General features: G+C 47.3%; 1 protein-coding gene across 3 annotated transcripts in view; it reads left to right on the top strand.

Annotated features, from left to right (window-relative positions):
* The first annotated feature begins 2,311 nt into the window (after positions 1 to 2,311).
* The window catches only part of Acox3 (acyl-CoA oxidase 3, pristanoyl), a 32,609-nt gene continuing 20,587 nt past the window's right edge, over positions 2,312 to 14,333 (top strand). The window contains exons 1-7 of one of the 3 annotated variants that reach the window (XM_028758125.1): positions 2,312 to 2,451; positions 3,213 to 3,322; positions 8,449 to 8,603; positions 8,940 to 9,173; positions 9,490 to 9,564; positions 10,003 to 10,092; positions 13,385 to 13,528. In XM_028758125.1, the coding sequence (XP_028613958.1) occupies positions 8,460 to 8,603; positions 8,940 to 9,173; positions 9,490 to 9,564; positions 10,003 to 10,092; positions 13,385 to 13,528 (687 nt within the window). In that variant the 5' untranslated portion in view covers positions 2,312 to 2,451; positions 3,213 to 3,322; positions 8,449 to 8,459. Of the gene's footprint in view, positions 2,452 to 3,141; positions 3,323 to 8,448; positions 8,604 to 8,939; positions 9,174 to 9,489; positions 9,565 to 10,002; positions 10,093 to 13,384; positions 13,529 to 14,333 lie in introns of all 3 variants that reach the window. The other 2 variants (XM_028758126.1, XM_028758127.1) reach the window with 2 other exon arrangements.

The following is a 14,333-nucleotide window of genomic DNA, read 5'->3' as shown; positions in this document are numbered from 1 at the left end:
ATTTATGATCCTCCTACCTCCGCTCCCCTAGTGCTGGTATTGCAAGGAAGGTCACAATCAGACTGGATTGGGGCAAGTCTTTAACCCAGTTACCATAGAACTAAATAAAGAGTGGAACAATGGGATCCAAACTTGCTGAGTCTGCCCTGAGAAGAAGGGATGGGCAGATGTGGAGAACTGGAGAACTTTGAGAGCAGAAGCTGGGTAGGGAGAGCAGAGACAGAGAACATGCACACTGGAGGGAGGGTATCTGAAGCATGTTTTCTAAGATTCCCCTACATGCTTACCTTCTGCAATGACGCCTATTCTCCATGGAACTGACAGTCAACAGTTCTCTTCCCACCCATCCGACTCCACTATCACAGGCATTGTCTTAGGCCGCCCAGCTCACCAGTAATTCTGACCCTTCCTCCGGCTCCCACAATTGCTTGAAAATGTCTCTTCTCACCCTTACTCCTGGAGGGAGCCTGAATGAAAATCAAATGGAGTTCATTTATGTCAACAAACTTCCAATAAAACAGAGTCAGGAGACCTGGGGATGATTCTAGGTAATGTTTGCCTCTTAACAAAATCACAGCACTGCACACAAATCCTTCCCTAAGAATGCTGGTCTTCCAACTGCCATCAGCCTCAGAGGGACACCACACTTCTTATCTGTCCTCAGGGGTAAGAGCCCACTTTCCCAAAGACCCCACACAACAGTCCATATACTCCTGATCTGCTCATACCCTATGACCCATCATGGCTCATATCCTAGATAGCAATTCCATTGTTGCCAAGGAAAACCTTAATTTTAGGGAGTCAATCTCCCCACTGCCCATCGAAACGGATAATTCCCAAGGAAGCAATGTTTTCCTCATGTTAACACATGAATCAGACTTCTTTTTAGTTGGGTTTGGACAAAACTTGTGAGCTACATATGACTTCTGTAATGAGTGGGTACATTATTACTCTCTAACTTTGGAAAAACAATAGCATATATTTTTGCAGGCCATTCTGGGCGGCCCTATAAACTCAAGGACTCCTTGCAATGACAGAGTTCAAGTTATAAATGCTGGTGGAGACTGAATGTCCATTCTGATTGTTTAGTAATGCAGAAGACATTCTAACGAGCTGTTCAGGCACTATGAATGTGACTGAGTAGGAGTGCTTTTCTGATTCTGGAGACTTCTAGGTAGACTAGAGCAGGGCATCCACGGTTGGTAGCTGCTGTCTTCTGCCCTTGCTGCCAGGTTCCCCTACTTGGTGATGGGAGGCACTGTGACAACTGCACACCAGGTGGGAAGGATGTATTTGTTATTGGTTTATCTGAGTCTATTTGGTGTGTGTTTATGATGGGAACAATCACATTCTTTAGGCTGTCCCTTCAGTCATTTCCCTGTGCTGTTGTTGTTGTTGTTATTATTATTATAATTATTTGTGTGTAATGTGTGCAGGCACAAATGTACTAGGGAATACTCCCGGAGGTTGAAGGACCTCTTTCTGGAGTCAGTCCTCTCCACTATGAGTTCATGAGGCATGTGCAGGATGCCCTACTTTCCAATAGGAAAGCTCCACTGACACCTGTGACTGTAAGTGTGTTCTGAGTCAGAGCCATAAATTCGATAACTGCTTCGGACAAAGTAGTTATGCAATTAGGCAAGCAGCTCCTAGCCTCAGCTGACAGCGGTAGAGTCCACTTGTGTCTGGTCCCAATGCCTTAAACCTGTCTCTAAAACGGAATTCAGCATCTTTCTCTTCACCCTAGCTCCATTATCCGTCATTTTAGTCCCTTTCAAAGGCATCCGCTGAACCCACACTTCCTCTCAGTCGTACCCACTCAGGCACAAACTTCCCCTCAGCCGCACCACAGTGATAAAAGTCCTGGCTGGACCAGTGATGAAAGTTCGCCAGCAACTGCTAGCTCAGAAACGCCTAGCCAAGGAGTGAGCTGAGCAGTTTTGCAGTGACTTCGGGAATCTGCCAACCAGAGCACTAGGAGTTCCCGGCAAGGAGGTCACCTGGGAAAATAGGAACAATTTTGAGTAAAGTGCACCTTAAAGGAGCCGCGGTCCAACTCTCCCGGAAGTGCTCCCAGAGCCACGAGAGGCCTGGACCAAAATACGACAGCTCTGACCGAAGGCGGTTTCTGAATAAGCCCGAGGCCTCTAACCAGGAAGAAGGCAACCAGCATGAAATCCTTTAATTCCAAACCCGGAACCGCTTTTAAGCTGAGCTCTCGGAAGCGTCCGCGTTTCCCTGGCGACGAGGCGGCTCGGAATGATGACGCAAGGCTTCAGCCAGCAGCAAGCCGAGTCAAGGGAGGGATGACGTCACGTCCCGGGATGGTGGGGCCGGGGCGGCACCACCAGCCTGCTCCGCCCTCAGAGGCCAGGCTATTCCTGGTAAATTGTGTCCGTCGGACACCGGCTTGACTAGGACCACGGACCCCACCCAAGCTGGATCTGGGAGGTGAGGACATGCCAGGCCCGGGAGATTTCAGACAGGACTGGGTTTGCAGGAGTCCAGGTTGGGGTGACTGCTGGAGTTTACACTCTGCCCGATATCATACTCGCTAGTGGGAGAACGAACTGACCGCTTTTTAGAATCTACCCCGCGGCGCAGAGATATTCCAAGACAGACAGGACAAAGTTAGCTGTAAGTTGAATTTGTTTGTAGTGTTCGAGGACTGCTCCCCACTGTGCCCAGGCAGGACACTATTAATACTTCTTCAAGTGCATTGAACTCTGGACCTAGAGCATTCTTAGGAAGTGCTCTACCGCTGATCTACACCTGAGACCGTTGCTCAGGCTGGCCTTGAACTCTATCCTCCTGGCTCAGTCTTGGCATCAGTCAGGACCATAGACCAATCCATTATGCCCAGCATAGCACTGACTTTTAAAAGTGGGAACAAGAAGAGGAACAGAAACAAGGAACAGAAACTGGTGAAGGTTTGGTCATCGGCTACTTTTGTTGTAAGACTGAAACAGAGAGAGGAAATCTTACCATAAAGCCAGGTGGTACCAATATCCCAGGCGTCCTGAAAGTTTCAGTCTGATAATGGAATGTGTGATGTTAATGACTCCACGTTGGTTGGGTCTGGTCTGTTGGGGACATCCATATAGGACTTCAGACCAAAACTAGGGCCTCATAATTTTTCAGTTTTTAATAGACTAAAAGACTGGAGGAAAGTTGTGTCAGAACAATGATAATGAAGCTGCTATTTACCTCAGGAAGCATCACAAGTGCCTGATTTGAGTCCCAGGAACGTTCGTGGCAGACATTATTACCCTGTGTGCACAGTTATCATTGCTTCTGAGAAATAGGGAGGCAGAACAACTTGGTAAGTTCACTTGGTTGGTAAACTGTACTATTGAGGTTGGAGCACAGGCAGCTTGGCTCTGTGGGCTGTGTTTGTTTAATTTGTACCAATGTGGATGTATTGGTAGCCTCATGTGGCTTGGGAACCTTTGGGAGCTGGTGAGGCTCTGGGATCTAGACCACAGCACGTTGCTCCTTTACCACAGATGTTTTTAATTGAGAAGAAATCCACTTTCTCATTGCCTATGATGGCCTGTGTTAGTCAGGGTTTTCTAAAGGAAAAGAACTGATAGAATGAATATATACATATCTGATATTTATATGTATAATTTATTAAGTTGGCTTACAGGATGTGGCCTGGGCAGTATAACAATGGTCGCCTCACTCTGAGAGGCCAAGAATCCAGTAGTTGCTCAGTCCATGAGGTTGAATGTCACAGCAGTCCCAGCTTTGGGGCTGTGGTCCTGGGGGATTTCCAGGGAGCTGCTGGTCTTTAGTCTACATTGCAATTCTGAAGAAGTGGCTCTGATACTGGGGAGGAGTGCCCCAGCAGACTAGATGCACTTGCAGGTGAGAGTGAGAGCAAGCAGACAAAAGCGAAGTTTCCTCCTGTTTCCTTTTAGCTGGGAGGTGCCACCAGAAGGGATTTCCTGCTTCAGATTATCTGAAGAAGAAACTTTTTCACAGGCATGACCAGAGGCTTGTGCTTTAGTTGTTTGTAGATGTAGTCAAGCTGGAAATTAGCATTAACATGCCTTGTCCAAAAAGAGTTTGCAACTCTAAGATCACAGAGATTGGCTTCTCCTTTATCTTCTGAGAGTTTGGTCTGGTTTGTACAGGTAGGATCTGTGCCATGGGGAGGTGATTTTGTGTATGTGAGAACCTTGTCCTTTCCACAGTTGTTGAAAAATGGCTTCCTCTCATTGAATTACTTTGGTGTGCTAATTAAGAAGCGAGTGACAACAAGTACAAGGGTTACCTTTTTCACTCAGGGTCTCATGTAGCTCAGACTGGCCTTGGACTCACTAGGTGACCAAAGCTGGCCTGTAATGCCTGATCCTCCTGCCTCTGCCACAGAAGTGTTTTGATTATGGTGTACACCCATGCCTGGTGTAGGAGATACAGATATATATGATACCCATATATGATATATATCATATATATTCATGTGATATACACACACACACACACATATATATGTATATATATGGTATATATACATATATATATAATATATGTTTGTTTTATGTGTTCACTCACATGTATGTATGTGACCTTGTGGGTACAATGCACACAGAAGCCAGGAAAGGGTTACATCCTCTGGAACTGGAGTTGTGAGCTGTTTTGTGGGGACTGGCAACCAAACCCAGGTCCTCTCCTAGAGCAGCTAGTGATCTTAACCACTGAGCCAGCTCTCCAGCCCCATAAATATGTATATTTTAAAAAAAGAAATATGGGTGTACTAGTTACTATTCTTGTTGCAGTGACAAAACACTTAACAGAAATGACTTAAGGAAGTTTTGTTTTAGCTCACTGTGTGTACATGTGTGCATGTGTGTCTGTATGTGTATGCAGGTATAAGTGTGTGTGTGTATGTGTGTGCATGTGCCTGTGTGTGTACACCTGTGTGTATGCACCTGTGTGCATGTGCCTACGTGTGTACCTCTGTGTGTGTGTGTGTGTGTGTGTGTGTGTACAGCCAGAGGACATCTTGTCCGAGCCAGCCCTCTCCTACCATGCAGGTAGATGAAATTCCATGCATCAGCCTTGATGGCTAGCATCCATGCCCCCTTAAACTTTTTAAAATTTCTGTTTTATTCATTTATCCCCTGGGGCAGAGGCTCACTCATGTCATAGCATGCATGTGGGGGGGGTCATAGAACATACTGGGAGAGTTGGTTCTCTCCCTCCACTATGTGGGGCCCCTGGAATTGAACTTCAGGCTTGACAGCAGCCTTTATGGCTGAGCCATCTTGCCAGCCCCCACCCCCACCCCCTTTTTTATAAACTAAGTCTGGAACTCCAGTCCATAGCATGATGTTCTCATACTTAGCTTAGGTCTTCCCTCAGTTAAAGCTTTCTGGAAATAACCTCAGCACACACCGAGATAAGTTGGAGTTTGTTTTGTTTTTCTCAAGATTCCAGATGAGGTCAAGCTGTAAGGTTTGACCATCCCAGAAGGTGAAAGCAGAGGAGGCTACTTGTGTTCACCAGCTTTGTCAAACTAGACTAGCCTGAGGCTCTTCATGTGCTGCCTACACATTTAGCTGGTCACAGCCCCCATTGCTCAGGTCTGACAATGGCTTTGTTAGTTAGTGATCTTACCTGCTAGCCATTGGTTACTGGCTGGTTTTGCCAGAAGGCTGATTAAGTCAGGTCATTAAGTCATTTTGACTTTGAAGGTGTTCTAATTGCTATTAATTAAATTAATCTCCCTTCTCACAGGTGCTAAAATCTTGGCTGTCTGTTTAGAGCAGTGCTTTTTAACCTTCTTAATGCTGCAACCCTTTAATACGGTTCCTCATGTTGGGGTGATCCCCAACCATAACATTATTTTCATAACTATAATTTTGCTGCTGTTATTAATCATAATGTAAATATCCGTGCTTTCCAGTTATCTTAAGAGACCCCCGTGAAAGGCTTGTTTGATTCCCAAAATATTCAAGACCCACAGGTTGAGAACCATTGGTCTATAGGATAGTCTTGAATATCTTTCTTAAACTGAGGCAGGATCATGTGTTGGTTTGTATATGCTTGGCCCAGGGAGTGTCACTGTTAGGAGGTGTGGCCTTGTTGGAATAGGTGTGTCACTGTGGGCATGGGCTTAGGACCCTCATCCTGGCTGCCTGGAAGCCGGTCTTCCACTAGCAGCTTTCAGATGAAGATGTAAAAACCTCTCAGCTCTGCCTACACTATGCCTGTCTGGATGCTGCCATGCTTCCACCTTAATAATAATGGACCGAACTTCTGAACCTCTAAGCCAGCCCCAACTAAATGCGTGCAGGAGGAGCCCAAGGAGGTCTGAAGTTTTAGATGCTCTGGAATTTGAGACAATTGCAAGCCAGTATGTGGATGCTGGAAACGAAATCTGTATCCTCTGCTAGAGCAGTAAGCACTTCAGAACACCAGGCCATGGGTCCAGCTCTGGCTTCCTTCTTCTAACCCTTACACTCCCCTTTTACCTGGCGTCCCTTCACACTGTAGCATATGTGGGTAACTGGGAGTCTTGTTCATGGCCCTTTCCTGCTTACTGCCTCTGGGCTAACTCTCACTTGTGTATTCCTTTAGTCCCTTTAATTTGTGATGGGTGCTGATGTCCCCTCTGCCTCCTAATCAGAATCTGGCCTTTCTCTTTTCTGGGAGCAGATGGTGTACATTTTCCAGTCCTGTCAGTCTTTATAAGGACATAGGTTTTGTTCCTGGGGTTTTGTCTGTTGTCCTTCTGTTGCTTTGGGCCCTTGCTCTCAGTTTTGACTGTTTCCTCCCTCTGGCCCTGTATTTAGTGGCCCATGTTTCTGTAGGGACAACCTTTTTGGCTTAGAGTTGGAGAGAGTCTTGTAGGATTTGGTTGTCAGAGGCCAGGTGTTCAGTCCCACCATGTACCTGCTGTCCCTGTCACATAGGAAAATATGGCTCAGTGGTTAAGAGCACTGGATGCTCTTCCAAAGGACTCAGATTCAACCCCTTCCACCCCCTGCCAACATGGCAGCTCACAACTCTAGTTCCAAAGAATCTGGCACCCTCATAGACACATGCAGGCAAAACACCAATGTACACTAAAAAAGACAAACAAGCAAAAACCAAACAACCAGCGCTGTGACTACAACAGTCTTGCCCTAGACTATTTGAACAGTTACCTCAGTGGATTCCAAAGGTCTTAGAGCTAGAGTATTTGAACAGTTACCTCAGTGGATTCCAACGGTCTTAGAGCCTCGTACCTAGATTTGGCTTTCAGACTATTGTTGGTTAGAGCATAAGCCCTTTGCCTCTATTGAATGTGAATCAGATCTCTAGAAGAGTACCCAGTTTATTTAGAAAATTCCAGAACAGTCCTTTAGTGAACAGGACTTACCTGCTTTGTGAGTGGGATGCCTGAGTGTTTAATACAGACCAGCACAGGAACCTGTAGTCACAACTTCTCTGTCCAGTGGCCTGTGTCCAGGTGAACAGGAACATTGAGTGTTATGAGTGGCCAGATCCCAGAGGGACAGTTTCCTGCTTCTTGGCCTAGTGACCCAGAGGGTCTTGAACTTCCTGCTGACGCAAGATCACAGTGTCCTCAGGCAGGTACTTGTGAGAGTGAGCCCCAGGCTGGCCTGTCCATAGCTACCAGGTTTCTTACCGTCTGTTTCCCTGGCCCTCTTTCTCACTCCATCAGCAGATGGCTCAGCTGTGCCCTGTGTCCTCATTGCCTGCTCAGAGTACAGTCCAGGAGAGGGGGGCTACCTCGCCTCCCTTTTGGACACTGGTGCTTCTAGGCTTCATTATCCTTGCTGCTGTTGCTTTGCACCCCCTGGGTGCCCCAGTCCCATGGGGCATTGAACTGGGATCAGAAGACCTGGAAGAGAGAACCGGGGGACGAGGGATGCAAGAAACTGACAGCCTGTCTAGAGTCTGATCAAGCTGTCAAATTTTAGTTTTTCCACATGGGAGTTATATACACATAGAATCAGGATATGGGGGAGGGGGATGACATAGGGTCTTCTTTGTTTCTGGGGGCACAGGTGTTCTCAGGGGGAGTGCAGATGTCTTTCAAAACAGGATATTAGCTGGGTGAAGAGTTCACAGAAGAAGCAGGGTGGAACAGGTCACTATGTACCTGTCCATAAGACCTATTCATTTGTTCTTATCTAAGTTAGTACTTCATCACCAAAGCTACCTGTCCATAAGATCTATTATTCATTTGTTCTTATCTAGGCTGGTACTTTCCCACCAGGGCTACCTGTCTACAAGATCTATAGGTATCTGTTCTAGGGTTAGTGCTTTCCCATAGAGACCAAGACTTTGTGTCCGTAGGCATGTATGGCTGACTTAGGCCTGTGGCTGACTTAGGCCATTAATGTATAAGCAAGTTCACTCCCAACACCTGGGTTTGCTCTTGTTCTGATGTTGTGTGGCTGTTCACAGTGGGTTTGGTTCTCTGTGCAGGTAACAGTACCATGGGATCCCCACCGGAAAAAAGAAACAGTGCTTTATGGTCAGACATCCCCAAGGGGCCCCTTAGTGCCTACCGAGCAAAAGCCTCTTTCAATTCCAAGGAGCTGCTGCTCTTCTGGGACGGCCAGGATGTACTCCACTTCAAGGTGAGGTCTGCATGGAGCCTGGTCATGTCTCTGCTCCCTGACATAGCCCAGTGACCTTCTGGGCCCTGATTGTTCTGTAGGATGGGTAGATCTTAGGATAGGGATGGGTGGGACATCCCTTCCCAAGGATGGTCCCTAGGATGCCAGGGGAAGGAATTTCAAGACTCTGAAATCCCCATGTCTTCCTTTCAGCTGGGATAGATGTTTTCATCTGGGGATTTCTGGGTCAGACTAGGTCTTAGGCAGTCAGTGGCTCTGAGAGAAACCAAATGCATAGAAGCATGTGAAATCCCACCTTTGGCTTTCAAATTAGCACCCTGTGCTCTGTGTTTACAGAAAACCATCTTCTCCACTTTGGAGAATGACCCTCTCTTTGCCCGCTCATACGGGGCCGATCTGCCTCTAGAGAAGCTGCGAGAACTGAACTTCCTTCGCTGCAAGCGGGTCTTTGAGTATGGCTTCTTCAACATAGAGGACCTGCTAAAGAACCCCCTGAAGATTCTAGTATTGATTAACTCCCTGGGCATGTACGACTGGTCCCTGGCCAACAAATGTGTACTCCATATGTTGGTGAGTGTGTGGCAGAGGGCAGGGAACCCATGTCCACACAGGGCCACACACATCAGACACAAACCACAGCCACATGGCTCTAAAATATGCAGCATTTAAGATTCAATGACAAGATCAGATTTTCGGCTTTTGACGTAAATTTGCACCCATGCATTCTTGGATAAAATATGTATATTCAGAATGTACAGTCCGTAGGAAGACGTGTGCCTGGGATGGGTGTTGGGTAGGTGTGGGGTGGGGGTGGGGTATGCCTGCCCTGAGGCAGGAGCAGCAGCACCCACCTCCATCCTCACCCCTGACCTGTGCTACATTTCAGGTTTTTGGATCCACAATTTTGAGTTCCGGTTCTGAGCAGCATTTCAAGTACCTTGAGAAGATCTATAACCTGGAGGTTAGTTGGCCATGTGAGCTGTAAGCCCAGTGTCATCACCATACTTAGCCATGGACAGGGCAGGCCACAGGAGAGACTGGGGGGCCAGGCCCTGCTCATAGGAGTGTTCTCAGGCTGGTGTTTTTCCTTGTCCACCCTGCCTGCCGGTAGGCTTAGCTTTCCTATCTGACTGAATGCCTCTCTGGCCTCCTCTGACTGGAGAGATTTTTGCAGCCTATGGTCAACATAGCACAGGCTATGGCATCTATGCCAGCAGGTGGGAGTGATATCCAGTGCAACAGGATGTCTCACTCATGCCTTAGTCTGGTTATGTGGGAAGGTGTGGCTGGGCTCCTGGCTTCAGTCTTCTAGGGCTGGGGGGGGGGGGGGAAGGTCCTTGTAGGACTACACACAGGAACACACCTCTTACCTGGTGTCACTGTGTGCTTTGACATTTAGATTTTTGGCTGTTTTGCTCTCACCGAACTGAGTCATGGGAGTAATACCAAGGCCATGCGAACGACAGCTCACTATGATCCTGCTACCCAGGTAGGTTCTGGATTCCCCTGGGCCCTGTGGAACACAGGAAATGTAAATGGACAATAGTTAATAAAGCATGTTGTCCCTTACACACTTTCATTAGAGAGGCCACTGCAGAGGCCACTGAAAACAGGCCTTGTACTGAGGCATGACGTTTTTACCTTCCACACTGAGCAAACGGGTATGAGAACCCATAGAGAGTCAGATACTCTGTGGGTCTCCCTGCTCTCACGGATCCCTGGCTGATTCAGTCCACGAGAGCAGAAGGAACAGAGATGGGTGAGCGAGGGTTCAGAAACCCTGTGATGTTCAGTGAAAGACCACACTGGGACCAGCTATCGGATCAGGAGGAGATCAACTTTATTTCGGGTGATTCAAGGCTTATAAAGTTTTGGGGAGCTAAGGGTGGGTGCCAATGACCAGCATCAGCTTGAAAAGTGGTTCCTGAGAGAAGAGATGTTTGAAAGCAGTGAAAAATTTTCTTCTAAGTCAGTGATTTGCTCGAGACAGCTTTCCAGATAGTCCTCTTGAGGCAGCTCTCAAGTGGACTATCTGAAAAAAAAATTCTAAAATCTTTCTGGATAGCTCATCTATCCGGATTGTAGACCAAAAGGCCAGTCTTTTATTTACATATCAATTTGATTGTTCATCCCAGGTTCCCCTTTGATTATTCTATGAATCAGCATCCCCTGACCCCAGAGCCCTGATTTTTGGAAAAAAGACAGCAAGTACATTACTTTTTCTTTTCTTTCTAAACATTGCAAATGAATTCAGAGTTCTGCCTGCCTTTGTAAGCACAGACAATAAGATAGCTGGGTGGAATCTTGCTCTGAGATCACCATTCCTACCATGCCTGGATCTAACCTTGCTCTTTCCCAGGCTGACCTTGAACTCAGGAATCTGCCTGCCTCTGTAAGCACAAACAATAAACTTAGCTGGGTGGGATCTTGTTCCTTGATCACCATTCCCTAGATCTCTTTAGTTCCTTCCTGAGTATCTTTCTGACAAGCTGACTGATAGTGCAGCTGCCTCTGTTCCTTTAAGTCTATGAAGCTCCTTATGCAATTCATAGTGCATCCTTATATTTTGCATAGTTGAGAAATTGTATATTCTTGAACTTATATTTTCAGAGTTCTTTCCCACAGCCTTAAGGGCTGTCCTGAAGGTCTCAGTGTTTACCATTTTGCTAAGACATTAGACACACCCTTGCCTCCTGGACTTGTGCTGTCTCTGATTATCATGAGTTCATTAACCTTGGCAGAGTGAACATTCCGGAAGGAGGAACATGAGAATATGTACATTACTATATAAACAAACCTTATACTCACAATAATTGTGAACACTCATGGAAGCCCTCACCCTGCTGATTCTGTCCCAGAGGTGGGAACTATGTCACTTGCATGGCCATGTAGGTTTTGGGACGTAGGAATATCCAGAGTTGTCAAAGGTCATCTTGTCATGGTAGACTTCAACCCACAATACTCATTCTTCGTGAGGTGTCCCAAAGGAGGGTGATTCTCCCCAATCCCCAGCCCTGAGGCCTGCCTTGCCTATTCCTGTATTCCTGTAGGCCTCTTGGTGACTGAGCAGGCTGCTCTGCCCACTGCTGCCCAGATGCTCTGCTCCTTGCCACATTTCTGGCATCCGTGTGACACCTGTGCTGCTGACCACTTGTGGAGCATTGCTGTGCACTGCTGTGTGTGGGCACTGCTCTCTGCAGGGAGGCACTGTGGAGACAGTCCACGCCCGATCCTCTAGAAATTCCTGATTCTCAGGGTGGGAGGGACATGAGTCTTATCTTATTGCTGTGAAGAGACTCCCATTCTCAGCCAAAATATCACAAGAACAGTCTTTAGGCCACATACTAAAATTCTTCTCCTTTGAAACCTCTTGAGCTGGGCCCCCACAGTTCAAGTAACCATCTGCACCACTGCCTTCTATATTCACACTAAGGCAGTCCATTAAGCCCCATGTACAGTGTTCAATTGCTTTTCTAACCCAAAGTCCCAAAATGTTCATATTCCACCAAACAAAAGCCCAGTCAGGCCTACCACAACAATACCCCACTCTTGGTAACAAGTTCTGTCTTAGTTTGGGTTTTACTGTTGTGAAGAGACACCATGACCCCATGACCACAGCAACTCTTATAAAAGAAAACATTTCATTGGAGTTGGCTTACAGTTTCAGAGATTTAGTTCATTGTCATCATGGTGGGAAGCATGGTGGCTTGCTGGCAGACATGGTGCCAGAGAAGGAGCTGAGAGTTCTACATCTTGATCCACAGGCAACAGAAGTGACTGTAAGCCACACTAGGTGTAGCTTGAGCATATGAGACCTCAAAGCCCATCCCCACAGTGACACACTTCCTCCAACAAGGCCATGCCTACTGCTCCAAGACCACACCTCCTAATTGTGCCACTCCCTATGGGCCAGGCATTCAAACACATGAGTAGGGGGCCTTTCCTACTCAAGCCACCACAGGTCTCAAATGTCAGAGATGGTCAGTGTTGAATGATGTATGGAAGCCCCTTTTCCCACTCATCTGAGGACTGTGTCCCACTACCACTTTCCTTCATGTGCTGAGTGGGGGACTCACCCCTCTTAGTAGCTGGCATGTGATAGAGAGGTCTATGTGCAGAAAATTAAGCTTAGAGTTCAGCACTTGCACACTGTCCATTTATCCACGTGGCTGGCTGTGGACCCTGGCCTGGGCTGCTGTGGAGTGGACCGTACCATGCACAGTCTGCCAGGGCAGGACCAGTGTGCAGGCTGTCATACCTGCCAGCACATAAGCCCCCATAGTTTCTTGCCTGCTTCTTGACAAAGACTTTTATCTTGGATTTTCTGATTCCTTGACCCTGTCTGCTCCCATTGTACTTTGGTGCCTGTGGCTTCTGTGCTACTTGTGGGAAGCCTGTGCTGGCTGCTGGCCAAGGACAGTGCCCCGAGGCTGTGGGTCAGTTGCTGACTCAGCAGAACTTGACCTTGCAGGCCAATGTGTTAGCAGTCAGAAGGGGATGTGGCAAGAGGTCAAACAGACTCTACTGGGAGAATGTGGCCAGTGTCAGCCTCTATGGGTAACAACCAGTAGTTCATCGTGTGAGACTGAACCTCACTTTCCATTTCCTTTGTAAGGTGATCCTGAAACAAAAATAAAGTCAGCTTGGCCCATGCAGGAAATACAGTGTTTAGTCCATTTTTCCTGTTGGCTCCAAGGCATAGGGGTTAGCCTGCTGTAGAGGGAAAGCCCATTCTCTGCTCTTACCTGCTGACTACAAGGCTGCCAATCTCCCCTTCACAGGAATTCATCTTACATTCCCCGGATTTCGAGGCTGCCAAATTTTGGGTGGGCAACCTGGGCAAGACGGCAACTCATGCAGTGGTGTTTGCCCAGCTGTACATGCCAGACGGCCAGTGCCAGGGGCTGCATTCCTTCCTGGTGCAGGTAAGACCTGGGCGGGGCTGACATGGATAGACACATGAACTGTGTCTTCAGGCGATCTGTACTGCCATGGAAGACACTTGTGCTGACTCGGCTTCCTGCAGGCTTCCTATAGTGTGCTTCCATTTCAGCCCACAAGGACGCAGTATGCCAGAGTCTCTGTGAGCGATGCTGAGAGCAGGCCTGCTGTAATGGCACACATCTTTACTCAGGACATCTCAGTGACACCGCACCATCCCCTTGCCCCTGAGCACCTGTGTAGACGCCTGTGCTGCCCTGTAGGGTTGGCAGTCTTGTGTATGTCATAGGAAATGGACAGGTGAATTCGCATAGTTAATATTTTTGAGTTAAGCATGGCCTTAGTTTTTGTTGCTTTTCACTTTGGAATTCTTTCCAGATGAACTGGAAGCTGCCACTAGTCATTATTTTTTAAAGATTTATCTATTTTATGTGTGTATGTACAGAGCGCTTGAATATACGTCTGTGCACCACATACAGGCAGTCCCTGCGAGGGCCAGAAGAGGGAGTGAGATGCCCTAGAACTGGAAGCACAGCCAGTTGTGAGCTGCCTGATGTTGGTGCTGGGAACCAAACCTGTGTTATCTGTAAGAACTACTGCGCCATCCCTCCAGCCATTGCTTGTGGGTTTTTGTTTGATCTTTTGGAAAACAAACAAACAAACAAACAAAACCCACCAACTGCTTTTACCCTGCTGGTTATTCCTCTGGTGTTAGCTTCCTGCTGCTGTGACAGAATCCCTAACTCAATAACCTCAAAGGCAAAAAGGTCTGTTCTAGCTCAGTTTCTG

The sequence above is a fragment of the Grammomys surdaster genome, unplaced genomic scaffold, assembly GCF_004785775.1.
Source record: "Grammomys surdaster isolate TR1022 unplaced genomic scaffold, NIH_TR_1.0 126187, whole genome shotgun sequence".
Lineage (NCBI taxonomy): Eukaryota > Metazoa > Chordata > Mammalia > Rodentia > Muridae > Grammomys > Grammomys surdaster.
Note: the sequence above shows the minus strand (reverse complement) of the source record. Positions and strands in the feature narration are given on the sequence as shown.